This window comes from Crocodylus porosus, unplaced genomic scaffold (assembly GCF_001723895.1).
Source record: "Crocodylus porosus isolate Cpor-Errol unplaced genomic scaffold, CroPor_comp1, whole genome shotgun sequence".
Lineage (NCBI taxonomy): Eukaryota > Metazoa > Chordata > Crocodylia > Crocodylidae > Crocodylus > Crocodylus porosus.
The window spans coordinates 2,119,955-2,138,018 of record NW_017728925.1 but is presented as its reverse complement, the minus strand read 5'-3'; the positions used below and the strand labels follow the sequence as shown (position 1 = coordinate 2,138,018).

The window sequence follows — 18,064 nt, the reverse complement described above, 5'->3', positions numbered from 1 at the left end:
TCAGCAGAAAATCAGAAGTGCCTTTGGGAGAGCAAATTTAAAAAAAACTGTTACCATTAGGTTTGCTGTAATCCTGTATATAGGAACCCCATTACTAATTCAGTTGCACTGCATTTTCTGTAGGGCTTATTGCTCTCATAGTTTAGGAACTCTTTTAAATTGGGGTAAAAGGTACTTTACATTAGCAGGGCTTTGACTACTTCATTGTACTGTGATTACTTGAGAAGCTGCTTTCTACTTTAAAAAGCTTGGGTTTGGCTAAGCATTCATGTAATCTATTCGTGTTAGCAGAATGGTTTACCCTTGAAAGATCTTAATAGCAGCTACTGAAATGTAATGGAGAAATAGTAGTGTCTTTGTAGAAGGTAAATATCAATCACTTCTAATAGCAGTGACATAGAAAAGACCATTAAGAACTCCAAAGCCAGATAAATGAAACTGTGTTCTTTTTCTGGGCTATAAAGAAGCAAATGTAAGGTCCTAGCTCATTCTGGTATACTACTTTTGGAGAGTGTGTGGAGAGTGATCTCATGATCTTTTCTACTTATATTTTTAAATTTAAAATTATACCAAACTAACTCTGATGTTTCAGTCCCTTGTTTTGCACTCCCTTGTTGTGCACTCCCAAACATGAAGCTTAATCATAATGCATTTTCCTCCTTTCTCTGACAATGACTTGGAGCATTCGTAAGAGGTGGATACCTTTTAACTGTTTTTAAGCTATGATAAATTTTTACCTGAAGTTTAAAGGGTACTATCCTGGGATGGTTTCTCAAGCAACAGACCAGGTCAAATAAGAACTAATAAAGCATACAGAATCAGAAAGATGCTCCAACCAGGTACCATTCACAGATTGAGGCCATCAGTTACTTTAAAAAAAAAGTTAGAGACCTCCTTCAGGGGATCCATCCTTGGTCTCGCCTTTATTGAAGCTCTGCCTGATGCAGTAACTGGTGATCAGCACCTCCTAGTGGAGTTGTGATTTGCACTGGATGAGCTCTCTGATTTCAAGGACTAGCCAGCTGTATTGGTGGAAGCTCTGGCTTCCCTTCCCTTTTTTGTATTCTTCTGTCATTGGTTTGCTCTGGTACACTTATCTCAGTTTTTGCAGTGGAGAAAGATTTCCAAGAGAAGGTTTTAATAATAGGACTAGAGGAGAGAATTGTAGAACACACAGATTCTCTGCTCTCTTTGTATATAAATTGGTAATAGACCCCTCTATTCTGGTATGACCCAGGTCTCTGCACAGTCACTGAGGAGCAGTATATGTGTAACTTCTTGAGTAATACAGTTCTACCTGGCCCTACTGAGCATGTCATAGCTTTTAATTAAACCTTACTATGCTTCATAGTGGGTGATATTCCTTCTTCTCATAACAGTGTAGTGATAACAATGGCAGTGGAGAGTGTGGGCATTATTGGCTTCCAGTCTGCTGATTTCATTGGACCGTATTGCATGAAATAGAGCCACATTGGAAAGGACTTAGTGTCTTGCTTTTTGAAAATGGCTTCACTATTGTTTTGTCTTCAGGCTTTTGCAGCTTGCAGGAAGTGAATTAAATGCTTCTCCTGTAACATCATGGGTTCCTATAATGTAGTACGTAGCTGTTCTAATAGTGATTAATGCTTTTGCCATTCTATTTTGTGTTCTCAACCCTTCTCGTTTCCACTCACTGCTTTCTCTTCCCAGCACATGCTGCCAGTGGATCGGGGCTGGGACCAGGTGAGGCAGAGTGTCCACTGACTGTCGATTGGGGTTTCTTTCCCATAGTCTACAGGTCATTTGTGTCCCAAGCAGTTTTAGCCCAGCTCTTTTGTGGGCTAGATAGTTACTCATAGGTATTTCATAGAATTGCTTTTCTTGAATTTCTGCTTTTAGACTTGGAAGACAGTTTTGTACTTCAGAGTGACATCTCTGTGATTCTTTACTTCTGAGAGGATTTCTAAGATGCATCTTGGTTATGTAGCAGCCAGAATCATTTCCACCACCAAGTGGCAGAATGTATGTTCATGTAATAAGGAAAACCAAAAGCAAAACTCGGTCCCTAAGGGCAGAAATAAGCCTATATGGGCAAAGTTGAATTCCCTGCACTGAGAATTGAATTGTGTGTTAAATAGAACATCACTATATGTGGTTAAATTTTTCATGTGAAACTATGAAGAAAAAAGGCTGCCTCTTACCAACTTCCAAAAAACAGCAGGAAAGTAGACTTACTTCTGTGAAACTTTCCTATTTTGAAACAATACTTTGGGCTGTTGTATTTAAGCTCCCCAAATGAGCCAGTCTCCATCCTTTCACCATTCAAATGGCTAAGAGGATTTCATAGAATCATAGAAGTAGGGTTGGAAGGGACCTTATAGATCTTCAAGTCCGACCCCCTGCCAGGGCAGGATTAAAAACTGGGCTCAAATGATCCCAGCTAGGTAGGCATCAAGCTTCCTCTTAAAGACCCCCAGGGTAGGAGCCAGCACCCATTTAACTCCCATTTCTTCCCCTGTGAAAAAGTACTGTCCCTGCACTGAAGAGAATAACATAGGGGCCTACTCTAAGTAAGGCTTCTGGAGGCAGGCAGTCTGTCTCTGCAGTATATCCTTTATGAATTTTGGCCCTGCTTCACAAGAGTTGGAGCTGGAATTAATATCTCTCTTCTTTTGATTTGAGCCCATTTAATATGTGATTTAATGAGTTCTTTAACAACCTTACTAGTATCTATCTTTTTCTGAGAGTCACTGTCTTGGTTAGCATCCAAATGTAAGAACTTGACAGTAGTCTGTCAGGAGCATACAATATTGCAGGCACTGTGCAAGGAGTATCTTTGCATGGTGTAGTGTCCACAAGGAAGTGAAGCATGCATTCAGCGTTAATGTTACAAGGGCTGGTTGTAGAAGAAAGTTATCTCTAAAGAAAATAATCTGTCTGACAACTGCCCATCCCAAACCGTTTTATCTCCATGTGAGCCCCATCTCTCCTCTTTCACCTGTGTACTAAACCAGGAAGGGCAGGTGTTTGTTTTTTGAGAATAGACTGAACTGCAAAGTTGTAAGCTTACTACCCTGGCGCCTAATCTGTGTCCTTTAGGAAACTGTGTATACCTAGGCAAAAGGGGCTATTTTTCATATGTTTAATGTGAGCAGTCACATTTTTAGCTGATACTGACCAGCAGCAAGCCTGAAAAGCAGTCACCTAGGGGAAAGTACCTCAGTAGTTTGTGAATGTAAAATTTCTATGGAAAATAACTTTCCTAAGTGATTTCTCTCAACTTGATTTGATGATGAGGCTTTGCCAGCTTTGGGTAGCCCTCTTAAAATAGGAAATCCTCTACAGTCAGGGAGGATGTGTTCAAATAGGGTCCACAAAGTTGTAAAGGATGGCACCAGGTCTTTCCTAATGCTAGTATGGAGTTGCTTGTGGACATTGGATCAATGTGCAGCATTTCATTATTGAGCCTATAATTTGGTGAATGTTCCATCTCTAATGGAGATGCGGTCCTGCCACCTAGTTCATGCAAACTAGGCATGAATGTGGGCATTTGCACCTTATTAGCTGTGCACTATGAGCAAACTTCTCAGACACCACTAAAGGCACTCCAAGTACTTAATATGCTCTTTTCTTTGCCTCCCTCCCTGGTTCTGTGCTACAGGCCAAAATTGCAGAGGAGTTGGCTGCTGCCACAGCACAGGTCTCCCGTCTGCAGTTGGAACTGACAGCTCACCAAAAGAAGGAAATGGATCTGCGCAGCCAGCTGACCTCGGCCCTGCAGGAAGCAGAGAGACATGAGGTGCAGCTCAATAAACTGCAAGCACAGCTAGCTGGTAAGGACTTGTGGAGGTTGGTTCTTTTGCTTAGGTAACAGCCTTGTTTTCTGTCTGAGGATCAACTGTGTGGGTGGTGGGTGACCGGTAACTACTTTAGTGGCTGTGGGTTTCATTGCTAAATGTGTCCAGGCATTTACTATGACATAGCTCCCCGTTTGGTTCCTTCAGTCCCAAGCTGAGAGATGGAGTTTGGCTGTATGGGCAAATCAGTTCTTAGCCTGCTGCATGCCAATCCATGGACTCATTAGGTTGGCCTAAACCTGTTCAGCCTTCACAAGAGAAGGCTGAGGGGGGACCTGGTCACTGTCTATAAACTCACTAGGGGGGACCAGGGGAGTTTGGGGGAGATGCTGTTTCCCCTGGTGCCCCTGGCATGACAAGGAACAATGGACACAAGTTATTAGAGAGTAGATTTAGATTAGACAGCCGCAAGAACTACTTCACAGTTAGGGCTGCTAGGATCTGGAACCAACTTCCAAGGGAAGTGGTGCTGGCTCCTGCTCTGGGGATCTTTAAGAAGAGGCTTGATGACTACCTGGCTGGAGTCATTTGAGTCCAGTCTTTTCTCCCGCCCAGGCGGGGGGTCGGACTTGAAGATCTACAAGGTCCCTTCTGACCCTACTTCTGTGTTTCTGTGAAAGGGTACCTGCTTATGCAACATTCAGTTTACCACATGTCAACTCTTGGTTTCAGAGCTAAGACAGATTTAAATAGGTACACCAAAAGGCATAGGGCTTGATTTTTAAGTTTTATCCATTGAGTGATGGGCTGTCCCAAAGATTGCTGAAGACCAGAACGTTAGTCATGCGACTACGCTTCAGCAAAGACAACTTGAACTTTATATACCACTTATCTCAAAGGATTTGGAGAGATGCTTCAGGGATTGGTAGTGTTCCATCCTAGAACAACACACAATGTTCTGGCTTTATGTATTGCATTTAGATGAAACGTTCATTCTTGGCAGCTTTTGGGAGTTGGATACACACCCCCTCCTGTCCTTGTTAGCCCTTAGGATGACTTCTGATTGTTTTGGCTTTGTTAGGCTCCCTGGCAGACTTTAAAGTACGTTTGAAAACTAGCAGTGAAAAAATAGAGGTGCGTAAGCCAATGTTCAAGTCCTGTTCTGGCATCAAGGTGGCAGGATTAGAATAGCTTTGAGCAAAAGTCCTGAATCACTCTTTCTTGGCCAGAAACTTCTCCTTAAAACAGCTAGCTCCCAGGTGTCTTCCACTTAACTCCACGAGGCATTGCTCATCCTTATTCAGTGCCCAAATATTTTTACAGTATTGGGATATTTAGTAAATCACATGCTTGAGTTTTTCAGGTTTATGATGCTTAGAAAATATTCTTTAATTTTTACTGGTGATCTTCTTATAAGTTGGGAGACCATCCTGATTTTCCACAGGTTGGGAGCCTTGCTCAGATTATTGGAGAATACCCACGTCCCTTGTGTTAATCAGCAAGGGGCTAATTATAGGACAGCAGCTATCCAAGTCCAGTAAGAATCTGTTTTGCAACTTGTTTGGTTCTGCTGTAGTCAACTACGTCAGATTGTAGTCCTTTGTACACAGATACAGGTTTGGGTCACATGGTAATTTTATTTAACAGTCACTAAGTAGCTAATCACAGAGACTAAATCTGTTTTTTCTGGGTCATTTAACTTGGCCGGTTTGAACACTTTCTCTCCATCCTAGCTGAAGAGTTATACTTTTACTTTACAAATACTGCTGTAAACAAGCTAATGCACTTTGTAGTATCTGCACAGCTAATGGATAATGCATACCTTCTGAATTCAGGACCACAAGCACTTCCATGAAAGACCTAGAAATGTACCATGAAGAAAACTTGTAAGGGAGTGCCCTGTTTCTAATTGAAAGACTATTGAAGTTGAAATTATATGAGGGCAGTGGGCTCAGAAAAGAGTTGACCAACTCTAGAAAATGTGTTCAGTTTCTTCCCCCTCCTTTGGGGCAAGGAGCACTGAACTGCAGTTTGCATGATTTCATTTGAGCTGCATTTCTTTTTCTTCTGCTATTCCCTTTGTGTGAGCTCTACATATTTAACTCTTTCTGGGGTAGCTATCTGACTCTTTTTTTTGCCTTAGGTTCAGGCCCAAGGAATGCCACACAAAGATAGTTATGCCTTTTGGGAGTCTCAGTAAAATATAAGTTTGACTCTATATACGAGCCATCTAGCACAAGGTGGTCAGTAAGACCTTCTGAGAAGCTAGCCCAAGAAGCGAGCCCAGGAAAAGAATGTGTGGAGAGTTGATGCATTTTAACCCTTGTTGAGACGTGACTAAACCTTTGTAATTGTATTGGTGCATTCACTGGTGGTGAGAATATTTTAGATTTGAAAATAATATGGAGATCCAATAATCCTACTCAAAGAAATTGGGGTTACCCCCATACAAGAGGTTTAGCAGGTTCTGTTTTCCCTCTGCAGCATCTAAATCCTTTTGTTTTCTAATCTGGCTGTATGCTGTAAGCTTTTTCCTCAGATGTATTAACCTTGAAATATAGTGCTCAAACCAAAATAGTATGTGTTTTTTGCAGAACTCCAAGAAGTTTCTGAAGACACTCAGACTAAATTCAGGGCAGAGAGGCAGAACCGTAGGCAGCTGGAGATGAAAGTTACAGTGCTGGAGGAAGAGCTAGCAGACCTGAAAGCAGAAAAGGAGAATTTGGAAAAGGTATGTCCCAGGTACCAGCCTATCGGAGGTGATGCAGCATTCCATACGGCTGCTGGAAACTAATCCAGCGTTCTTGATGCAGACACTTGAGACGGAGTTGCCATGTTAGAATTCACCCTACCTGCCAACTATAGTGGGGAATGTTGGATTAGAGAACAGGTCTCCATGGTTTTAAAGCACCTAATATATTAATGGTAGTATATAATAGTTAAGCAACAAGATAGTTAGTTAATATCTAGATTTTGTTTACATTGGTGAGAATCCCCCACTGAAGCAAATACAGAGCCCAAGGAGAGAACAGCCTTACATTGTCTTACATACTATATGTTCCAGAACCTTGCAGAGAGGAAAAAGAAATCCCTTCTGGAGAGAGGCCAAGCAGAGGAAGAGATGGATGAGATCCGTAAATCCTACCAGGAAGAACTGGACAAGCTTCGGCAGCTCCTGAAAAAGGCTCGGACATCAACTGACCAAGCAGCAGCAGAGCAGGTGAGGAAGGTACTCTCTAGCAGATAGGTTTACATGACTTGTAACTCAAGCTCCGTTGACTCTAGATCAGAGATTAGCATGAATGCTTCATTTACTCAGTGGGTAAAATAAATCACTTCCTGTTTTACTTTTAATGAGGCTAATATAACCTAGCACATAGTATCCAATGCCTCCCCTTTGCATATCCATTAAACCATGTTGTTAGTCTGTGGGCTCTACCTTCAGCTCTAGGAGTCTTCCTGTTGAGTCCAATAAGAAAAAAAAGTGACCCAAGCAGTTATAAAAGAAGGCATTTGACTACAACCAGTAGGTTGTGATCTGCAGCAGGGTCTTGGTGTGGCTGTAGGAAAATGGAAGCAACCTATGTTCTCTTGGAAGCAAAATTTCCTCTGCTTGGCCTGACAGACCAAGTGACACTGATCAAAGAATACTTACGCTTCTGGAAGTAAGCTAAGAGGAGTCTACCACGGCCAGGGGAGTTGTGAAAATTGGTGGTCCATTTAAAAAGTCAGTGGGAAATAAAGAAGATAGTTGACCAATATTCTACCTCTTGGTAGAGGTAAAAGGTGAGTGGGGCTCCTTCACATAGCCACAGGAAAATGGTGAGGCCAGGGGTTGAGATGTGAGCCAGATATGCAGAACAGCCCTGGAGAACATGGATGCTGAAACTGCTTTGCATAGGGAAGTGGGTAGAGGGAAATACTGCAGGATTTGAAGTACCAACTCTGGAATGATAGACACAGATGCAAGGGTTTTCCCATCCCACAATATCCTCTGCTTTTGGGTGTGGCTGTAAGCATCAAGTGTCTCTCTCTCCCTGGGTAGTTGTCACTTGTCCAGATGGAGCTGGAGTCCCAGTGGGAAGCCAAGTGTGAGCGCATGCTGGCCTCTGCCAAGGAGCAGCACTTACGACAATATCAAGAGGTGTGTGAACAGAGAGACTCTCAACAGCAGAAGGTCATCCAGCTGGAAGAGAAGGTAAACTTTCATCCCTTACTAATGAAACACAGCAAGAAGAAAAACAGCTGGTACATACACTTCTTGCTCCACCACATTCCTCAGTGCTGTTGGTGTGAATGGTGTTTTGGGGAATCATGAAACAGACAATCTCTTACCAGCTCTGGGTGCTTCATTCTTTCGATTTCCTACTCCTCAGAAGAGTTGCAGTTGTCTCTGGCTGCAGGATTTCTGTGGACTTGGCTCCTCTTGCACCAGGTTGGTTGAGTTTTTAGCAGGATAGAATTGTCATCAAATTAGCAGGCTTTCTGCACAGCAAAGGGGACATGCCAACTTCAGACCAAAACTGGCTAGTAAAAAAATTCTGTAGCTATTCCTTGGACTACTGTGCTGACCATTACTGATTCCTCTGAAGCAGGGAAAGGTCTGGGACTGGCTGAAACAGGGAAAAGGGATGACAAACTTAATTGGTTTTGTTTTATTTCAGCTCCTTACTCTAAAACACTCAAGAGAATCTGAGGAGCAGAAACTCTCTGAATTCCAGGAGCAATTGGAACAATTGGGGCCTGTCAGTGAGAAGGTAAGTTGCAGTTCCTAGTAGCAGGACCTGTCCTTTAAAGGAGCAGGCACAGCACACTGGTAGGAAAGGAGAACTTTTTGTTGCTTCCCGTAATGCTTATGGGCCAAATAATGGGATCCAGCTGCTGTGCACCCCACACCCTCAGCTTGTATTTAAAGCTCATTAATTGTAAAGATATTTGACATGGCAGTAAATGGACTGCAACTGCTAACCCAACTTTCTGCTTACTGTTCAGATCAGGACTACAATGGCAGCAAAATGTGAGGTCCTCTAGAGCAGCGGTTCTCAACCTTTTTTGTACCAGGACCCATTTGTAAACATTGGCCAGTCCCAACCTAGTGCCCCTGCCTCCCCAGCCCCCCAGTGTGTGCAGCAGGGAGTAGGTGTGTGGGGTAGAGAGAGCCCCAAGCTGCCCCTTTCAGGCTGGAACTCTGCCAGCCAACAGGGAAAAACCCATGGTTTCCCACGTTTTTCTCCTATTTTTAAAGTTTGTTCCTGATGCTTTCGTATATTCTTGCAACTCACTTCTTTTGTGTCACAACCCATGGGTTGAGAAATGTTGCTGTAGAATAGGTCTAACTTCCTTCTCTTCCTGGCAGTATGCAGCCCTGCAGGCCCATGTTGCCACCCTGAAGGCTCAATATGAAGAGCGCATCCAGAAGCTTGAGAGAGGTCAAGACAGGCCTCAGCCTGCAGACTTCATAGAAGAAGTGAGTTAGACCAGCCAGCGTTACTTCTTCAGAAAAGAGCTCTATTCTCTGTGGGTGGAGGGTTATCCGCTGAAAATCTTGTAGTGTCTTGTTCTACCTGGCAGTGGGAAATCTACCAAAAGGAAGGACTAGATCTTGTGGAATATTGCTTATCTTCCCTTCTTTATAGGGCTTTTGGTATGAAGCTTTACTCGCTCAATACTAGATTAAAACTTAAATAAGAGGGAGAATCCTGGCTTTGGAATTATATCCCTCTTTCCTCTTGAACCATTATACATGCTGAAATTCTTGAGGTGTTTCAGACACGGTTCTTTGGGTAAATCTGATATCTTTTATTAGACCAACACAGATAGTTGGAAAAAAATTTCTTAGCAAGCTTCCAAGTTTAAAACCTCTTTGTCAGGCAGAGGAAACATCTGCTGTTGGTGTGTGCTCTTTTTGGATTAAATGAATAGTAAAAAAGCCAGAGGCTGGTATGCATGCTTGGTATGCCGCATCCTACACCCCCAAGACATTTCATGTGTTTAACCAATTTCCAGACCTGCAGTACTTGATATGAAAGGTGCAGTCTCTTAAAACAAAACTGGGTTTATTCTTCTTGCATAAGGAGAAGCCTGTGGTCCTGAGTTTTGTCCTGTGTTAGAAATGGTCTGACTTTCCACTTTCTTCCTCAGGTAAAGAAGATCATGAATGGGGTATTTCAGTCTCTACGAGGTGAATTTGAGCTGGAGGAGTCCTACAGTGGCAGAATTGTTTTGGGTGTTGTCATGAACACCATTAAGGTACAGCAGATATGAATTATGAACCATTAATGCAAGAGTGAGGCTGTGGTCAAAATAGCTCCAGTCTTTTTAGCCTAGGTCCATAAGTGTGAAGCATAGTCACTTTCTAGGATAGAAGGGGACGTTACAATTATGGGAGAAGATGCAGCAGAAGGACAGGGAAATACACAGGCCCCTTGCTAGGGAAAGTAGGACAAGGCTCTTAATAGAACCTCATTGAGCTTTGAAAGGATAGTAGATTAGAGGTGGATTAAAAAGCACAGAGGATTGAAATATGTCTAAGAAAGATGGAGCACAAGCCATGTAAAAAGTACCAAGTGATAGAGCAAGCCATCATGTGAGGAGTGGAGTCCATATGAAAATATGTTTTGGAGGTGGGGCACCCAGCTTGTGGGACTGAGTTGCTGTCCTACTTTTTGCTGATTACCATAAAATAAAAGCAGCCCATTCCAAATTCCTTCCCCAAAACCCATTGTCCTAGCATACCTGCTTTTCCCACTTGGATCTGCTGGGGATGACTTTTTTTTTTTTTTTTAAGTCACTTTCAAGTCCCCTTAGACAAGGGTTGCATATTATTAGTCTCAAGTTCTTGGCAACTGTTTTGTTGGAGAGTGACAACTCCAACAATTAAAGACTGAAATAGTTTCCACTGTATGTTAATTCTTGCCCCTGTTCAGATTCCATGCGAGTTGCTGCTGCTGTTACACCTCTCAACCTAGATTTGGAATTATTGAAAAGGGAATTGGACAAAGAGTTGCTGAGTTGTGACCCCTTTCAAAAAATAAAGGGGGGGGGTTGGAATTGCAGAAGCTGAAGGAGCTCAGAGGACTGCTTAAACATGGCATTTGACCCTATGGGAGTTTACCTCGGCCCTGAACAAGGTAGCAGCTGTGAGATGAAAAGTAACCTTTCTTCAGTGAGCTAATTTGACAGATGGACATCTGCCTGACTTGCTTTTGACAGCCTGTGTAGGCAGAGGGGAAGGTCAGGTATCTCCCACTTTCCTGAAGTGCACCCTGGTCTAGTTAGAAGTACAGATGGTTAAGGGGAGTGAGTGCCTTTGCTTTTCCAGCCTGTGGTATGTAATGGGAGATGGTATTGTCTGGTAGCTGAATGGGGAAATGAGAAACTGGACTAGACAGTTACACTAGGGTAATTAATATTACCCTTACACTGACAAAAATGATATTGGCATCCCAACAGTTGAATAGGTCTTCAGGAGCACCTCCTTACAGTAGCTGCTATTACAGCAACTCGTCGCTAGATGGCAGGGGAGCACATACTACCTTCTGCCTACAGCACATGGCTACCCTGGGATGAAAGCACACACCCCTAATTAGGCTGGTGTATCTTTACTACAGATTGTTCCTGTGGTAAGTTTACCCAGGGTTTGAGGCACCTAAGTGTTTGTTGTGTGGCTTGCTCCTTGTTTGTTACAGTGTAAATATATGTCCAAGCCCTGAGTTTAATTTTACTTCACCCAGGTCATACTTGCTAAGTCACAACTGTCTAGGTTCCATATTTCCACCTAAAACCATAGCCTTGTAGGGGTGCTCCAAGTCAGGCAGGATAGAATCCATGCTGTATTGCAGAAGGTAGCTGTCTAACTCAGCTGCTAAAAGTAGTGATATTACTATGCTGGACTCATCAGAGTTGACAGGAAAGTCCCAGTTAGTCCACTTGGCTGGATGATCCTCATCTGTATCACAAAGCATCAAAAAATTTACCTTTCTTCAGTTAAATGGCAGCTGTTATATTCATGCACAATAATTTATTTCTAGTAATAATACTTCTTTGCTGGCTTCACTTGATTCTCCAGGCTGTAACTCTCCAGCTGCTCAACAGACAACAAGAGAGGCGAGAAAGCAACAGTGAAGAGGAGGAACCTAGAACAGAAGAGAGGAAGCAGGAAAATCCACTGAAAGCAAAAGAAGACCATGAAGGTCCTGTCCAGCATGATCTAGCACAGAGCAGTATGGGCATAACTGAGGTGAGGGAAGCAGCAGTGCACAGCGTGATGTCTGACCACCCATATGAATCAGCTGCTCTTGCTGCCTCTCCCAGATCTCCCGAAGGAGGGCACGGGACCCAGAGTGGTGCAGCATCGGAAGGGAAGATCCTAGAGGCACATAAAGAGCAAACCTCCTCTAGATCAGTTCAGGCACCTAATCCTGACCGAGTGCTGCTGGTTCCTGGACAGCCTGCAAATGAGGATAATGTGAACTCTGTATCAGATGAGCAAAGGCAGGCAGGTGCTCCCACTGGGATAGCCCCCCAAGGCAGTCCCACAAGAGAAGCATCTGCTCGGGTAGAAATTCCAGATCTCCCTGTTATAGAAACTAAGCCAAAAACAGTGGAAATGGCTAAGTGTTTGAAAATACCAAGTACAGAGCATAGTGGAGAGGAGCCTATAAGCATGCTGGAGCCCTCTCCTCTAAAAAGTGAAGAGGAAGGGAGTTGTCTCAGAACTCCAAATGAAGCCAGCTCTGAAAAGGATTCCAGTGTTTCTGACTTAATGCCCAATACAGCAGAGAAGGGTCCAGCCAAGACTGACCAGGAAACTACAGAATCTCAAGAGCAGGGATCCAGCCCCAAGCAAAAGGATTCTAGGTAGGTTGTGGTAACTTTTTTTTTGGTTTCTTGCTCATGCAGACCAGATATAAATGGGTGGGTTAATGGCCCAACTGGCTGGCGGCTTGTGCAGCTGCCCCAGAAGTAAGGACATTGTGCTATAGAAAGTGGCCAGCCATCTAAGTATTGCTTGACCTTACACGTCTGGACAATAGATGCTAAAATGCTGCCGATGTCCAGCCTTGTCTAGAATTTACTATCACCACCACTAATGAACAAACTGAAAAAAGGTGGTGACTGAAATTCTAGTGCATCTCTGCAACCAGTATGACCAGGGTCCTTTGTGAATGACTTCTAGACTGCTTCTAGCAAGATTCTTTTGCCAACTTGGGAATAGTAGTGGTTATAAAGTTCTCTGATATCTTTTGTGGCTGCCTAGGTACCCCTTTACATTACTGCCATAGCCTCAATTAGTTTTCAGACATCAGTGGCCATGCAAACTTGAGCTGAGGTTGCCTGAGTGTTGGGTCTGGAAGTTGATTTGTCTGCACTTGAGAATAATCTTGGGTTTCTGTTCCACCCTGAGAACTAGCTGCTTCTAATCCCTTAACCTCTTCTAGCCTCTTTGAGGACAACAATGACTTGTTTAAAGCTGCAACCAATAAATCAGTAAAGCCTGGAGCTCCACCTGAAGAGGAAGATGAGGAGGAAGTGGTAAGAATTTAGGTTTGTTTTCTGTAACCATTGAAATGATTGAAACCATTCATCTTGTTCTTGGAAGAAGTTTCAAGGCATAAGGGATTCCTTTCTCTCTCTCTCTCTCTTTTTTTTATAGTTCAGAGTTTTGCTTTTGATGCACTTTGCATTTGTTAATCCAAATTAATTGTATTGAGACCAGAGTTTGGGACTCAACTGGGAACTGTCCACACTTGAACCTGTGGACAGGTGTGTAAAGGATTAGCTGCATAGGCAAAAATAGCAACCCACAGCCTCCTGTTTGCTGGCTTGTCAGCCAAGAAAGTATTAAGATCACCAGGTTCAAAACTCTGGTGCTGTAACTGAGTCTATTGAAGGGGTTCTACTACAAGGGAGATTTAGGAGATGTTAAGGTCCCCTAGTTTTCTACTGGGATTTCAGACCCTCCCCATCTGATCTAACATCTCTGATCCACCATGCCATGTAGAGGAAGACAGTCAGTAATGATGTTTCTTGGTGCTGCCTCCCAAAGTGTCTACAGTGACTCCTTTACACAGAGCCTTCTAGAAACTAGACCCTTTTGGGAACTGCTGAAAACAAATAACCTAACACTGCTTTCTGGTTGCTCTTCCAGAGCTTGAAAGGGCGCCCTCCCCCAACCCCACTCTTTGGGGATGATGATGACGACGATGATGACCTGGACTGGTTAGGATGAAAAGCTGGAAGATCTGGGAGTAGTCTGTGAACTTCCTTTTAGCATACGGCCTCTTCTTGAGCACGTTGCACTTACCAGCTGTGTATGCTTGAGACGGGGAATAGATCGGATAAACTCTGTGTTGCAGACAGGATAAGCAAATGACTGTATTAGCACTGCTGGTCATGTGGACCTGATCTCTGGCCTGATGAGCTCATCCATAGGCCAAGGCTAACTGAAAGAGCCAACCAGTCTTACTGCATGTTCATATTGCTGTCCTCCTATTGGTGTGAACCATTGATTTGTTTATTGTAACCTTTTTATACACAAGTATGAACTTTGTAAACAGGTTCAGAAAAGCAAGTCTGCAGATAGTGTTAAGAATAGGACAGAAAAATCTCTGCTTCTCTCCCCAAATTGATATTAAACCTACAAATATTCCAAAGAGATCTATGGGCTGTCAGCCTAAATCCTTGATCACAGGCACTTTCCACTGGGTCTTCACAAACATGCTCACCAAACAGTTAGATGCCAATTCAAAACACGTGAAATAAAATACACTGATTCTGTAACCTGACTGCAAGCTACAGCTACCATGCATATGCCTTTCTGAAAACAGCAAGGAGTCAGAGGAATGTAAGCTTTAACTCTTGAACATTCAGAACGGTAGAACGCAAACGGGTGCTGCTGAGCACAGGCCGTGTGCTGTTACAGCTCTATTTAGCTTTAAAAGGCTGTGGTCTGAGCTCTAAAGTAGTGCTCTAGAACATAGATGTAACTTCTAGTAAATGTTTTATCAAAGGCTCCTCTGATGCGCTTACCGTTTTAAGTTGAATCCTCTGCAGCTCCGCTACTAAAATAAGTGACAAGTGAAAGATTATGGTATGTCCCTGTGTGTCCAGAGTAGTATGAACTGAGTAATCCCCAGTTCCCCACATAGTGGGGCAGCATGCTGGCTAACAGAAGGCAAAGCCTGAGATGGAGGTTATCTTTCTATGGGTATCATCCCAATAGGCTTGGGCAGCATCATTAATCTATTCCTATCCCCAAGCAAAAGACCTGGCAGAAGAAAAGCCTTCTGTTTACCGAAACCAGGCCTCTGTTCTCCCAGTTCTGTGAAGTATTAACTTGATTTTGTGGCCAGTGTTGACTGTTAACCTCTTGCACGTTGTGGTTTGCTAGTGGTGTGGCTGGATCTGTTGAGGCACACTTTCACCACAATTACCCCTTTTATCCTCATTGCAAAATGGCACTAGGAAGCCCTTGAGCCATACAACCCCTTGCTGTTGGCCCTTCCTCACAGCCTCACCAAAGGTAACTGTCACCACTCTGAACAGAGGAGGGTTAGCAAGATTTCTCTGTTCCCATGTGTGGGTCCTGCCTGTGATGCTGGTGAACCTGAGGAGTCTGTTCTTTTGCTGGATTGCACTGGGAATTCAGCAGCAGCAGTACAGCCACCATAATGTTAATGGACTCCCTGTCTAGACAGGAGGAGGGAGTTTACTGTGGGCAGTCAGTTGCCAGTCTCCTGTGCCTTTTTCTCTGCTGCTACAGGTGGCAGGATTGTAGCATAAATTAAGTGTTTATTGGTTAGGATATATTGGTGTGTAATTTAACCTGGTTCACTCCAGATACCTTGGGTTATTGGAGCAGACTTTTTAAATCTAATTGAAACACAAAGAATGAAAAATGACTCATCTTTTTACTCAGCTGGGAATTTTCATTCTTGTCCTATTTCTACATGCTTTCACTTCCAGGTTCTTCTGCACTAACCCTCTCCTTTAGTATTTTGAGTTCCAGATACTGTAGGGGAGAGAACAAATGCTTATAAAAACACATTTTCTCTTAAATTTTACAAATGGAATAGAAACTCTTTTTACACTGGTATTAGGTTCTGTGATTACTTGATATTTTTTCCCACAACTTCTTTGAGTCAGTTTGATCTGGAAGCATCCCAAGAAACACACTTTTTGTAAAATGAAGGTAATCTATGTAGTTCAAAATGTGATTGATAGCTATGTGATAAATTCTCAATGCTCTATTGAATAGAAATGTGACTAGTAGCCAAACTCTTCTAAAACTGTAGGACTGGCTGGTTTACAAACTTTAATGTATTGAAGTATAAATGTTTAGCACATAACTCAAGGTTAATGCCTTGCTCTCAGCAAGAAAGTCCAATGTTGATGTACAGAAGAAATATTTAGAGCCAGATCATAATTTAGGGCTTTCCTTGTATGGCCATCACTGTGATGGCCTAAATGCATCTAAGAGTGGAAGCAGCACTAACTAACACATGCCATGTCTTTGATAAACCCTGAAGATTTGCATTGCATTTCTTGGAAAAATAAAGTGCAATTAAATAATTATGTTTCCCAATCTCAGTGGCTCCACTTTGACTTGTTGCTGATGTATGTAGATGCTGGTAAATATCATTGCTTAGTCATGAATCAAACCAACTTCACTCATTCTTTTTATATATATCTTCTTGGAGAAATGGGCTCCTTTTCAGGAAGCTGCTACAAAACTGGAACCTACTCAGTTGTATCCAGAGTAGAGAAGCGACACAGTTACTGTAATAGTTTATGGAAATTCTGCTGAGCTTAAGAGTACTGTTTCTTCTCTTAACAGGCTGAGTTCTAGAAGTTAAGGCATGTGCCACCTTCCTGCCTCCAGCTCCCCAGCCCCATTCACAGAATACAAGAGGTGCTGGTGCTACAACTATTCCCTGGTCACCCTTTGCTCATTCCCAGTTAGACCAGAATGTAAACTAATATCATCATGGAAAATCCACTGAGCCCTCCACTCCTGCTATATCCACACTGGGTTAGTGAATTTAGTCAATGGAAAGGGTTTTTAAAAGACAAGCTGTTTTAATAATAATAATAATAATAATAAAATTATCTTCAAGGCTGCTCTTTTTTTTTTTTTTCTTTTTCTTTTGCCTAGCAGTTACAAAAGGGATAGACCTCTCCCATAGGGTGTGACCCTAGACATCCTGACACAAGTGAGTGGAGTGCCCCTGTGGGTGCAAGGCATTAAACCTAAGGCCCTCCCCACCAGCCTATAACTGACCCTCCAGCCTCCTTTGGAAGCAAGGTGTCTCCATCCTGGGGAAAAGGATGCCTCCTTCTAGTTGCACTACCTGAACTTGATTAAAATCCTTTTGAAGAACAGTTTGACTTATGACTGTAAAAATGTTCAAGGTGGCTATCTGGATGCAAAATCCTGGTGGAGGCAAGATAGGTGGGCTTTTAACTCCCTGTAGCTAGTTGAGGCCAATCTTGGGGAGGAGGGCTTCAGAGTTTCACATTTCAGTAGTAAAGACTCCAACTGAACTATCGATTTAGGAATCTAGGTCTTAAAGGAGTCCATTTCTGGCTGTAATATTCTGAGATTAGTTCAGTTGCTGCGCTTTTTCAGTCTTATTTGTGAGACTTGCATGGGTATAACTAAGACGATTGACAGTATATCTGATTGATTGCCCCAGTACAAACTTGAGTGTGGAGGCTTCATAATTCACTTAAGATGAGCAATTTAGCATGTGAAGCTAAACTGTATTTTAAGCTAAGTAAGCACATCTCTGTTGTGGGTTTGTACTTGACTTGAAATCAGTAGCTCATATTTGTAGCAAAAATTTTACATCACTAACAGATGGATCTTTCTTTTTTCCCTTTCTGTACCATAAGAGAAATGAAAAGAGCTTGGAGGCTGCTGTATGAAAAGTACTGAACAGCTGTTTGAGGAAAAGGACTGGATCTCCTTTTCATTTTGCAGAAACCTTAAAGCAAAAAGTCAGTATGAAACTGCTAAATTAAAAGTTTTTTTTAACATTTGAATTGGAATTGGACAGTTCTAGTAGAGGGTGTCATTTGATTGATCAAGTTTAACTTTTGTGGGGTTTTTTTTTTTAATTATTCCCTTAATAATCTCTCAACAATAGACTGTAACCTTTTTCTTTTTTTCCCCCTACAGAAAATGTATTTTTATTTAAATATTTTTTCTGACTGCACCATTTTTAATGTGGAAAAGCCTGGGATTAGTCTCCCAGACACTCACCTTTTTTCAAATCTGTGATTAC

General features: G+C 42.6%; 1 protein-coding gene across 3 annotated transcripts in view; it reads left to right on the top strand.

Moving 5' to 3' along the window:
• The window catches only part of FKBP15 (FK506 binding protein 15), a 45,927-nt gene extending 29,560 nt beyond the window's left edge, over positions 1–16,367 (top strand). For all 3 annotated transcript variants that reach the window (XM_019540535.1, XM_019540534.1, XM_019540536.1), the window contains 10 exons: positions 3,641–3,812; positions 6,371–6,507; positions 6,841–6,996; positions 7,822–7,974; positions 8,441–8,533; positions 9,133–9,243; positions 9,918–10,025; positions 11,845–12,635; positions 13,217–13,310; positions 13,927–16,367. In XM_019540535.1, coding sequence (XP_019396080.1) covers positions 3,641–3,812; positions 6,371–6,507; positions 6,841–6,996; positions 7,822–7,974; positions 8,441–8,533; positions 9,133–9,243; positions 9,918–10,025; positions 11,845–12,635; positions 13,217–13,310; positions 13,927–14,007 — 1,896 coding nt within the window. In that variant the 3' untranslated portion in view covers positions 14,008–16,367. The remainder of the gene's footprint in view (positions 1–3,640; positions 3,813–6,370; positions 6,508–6,840; positions 6,997–7,821; positions 7,975–8,440; positions 8,534–9,132; positions 9,244–9,917; positions 10,026–11,844; positions 12,636–13,216; positions 13,311–13,926) is intronic.
• The last annotated feature ends 1,697 nt before the right edge of the window (positions 16,368–18,064 follow it).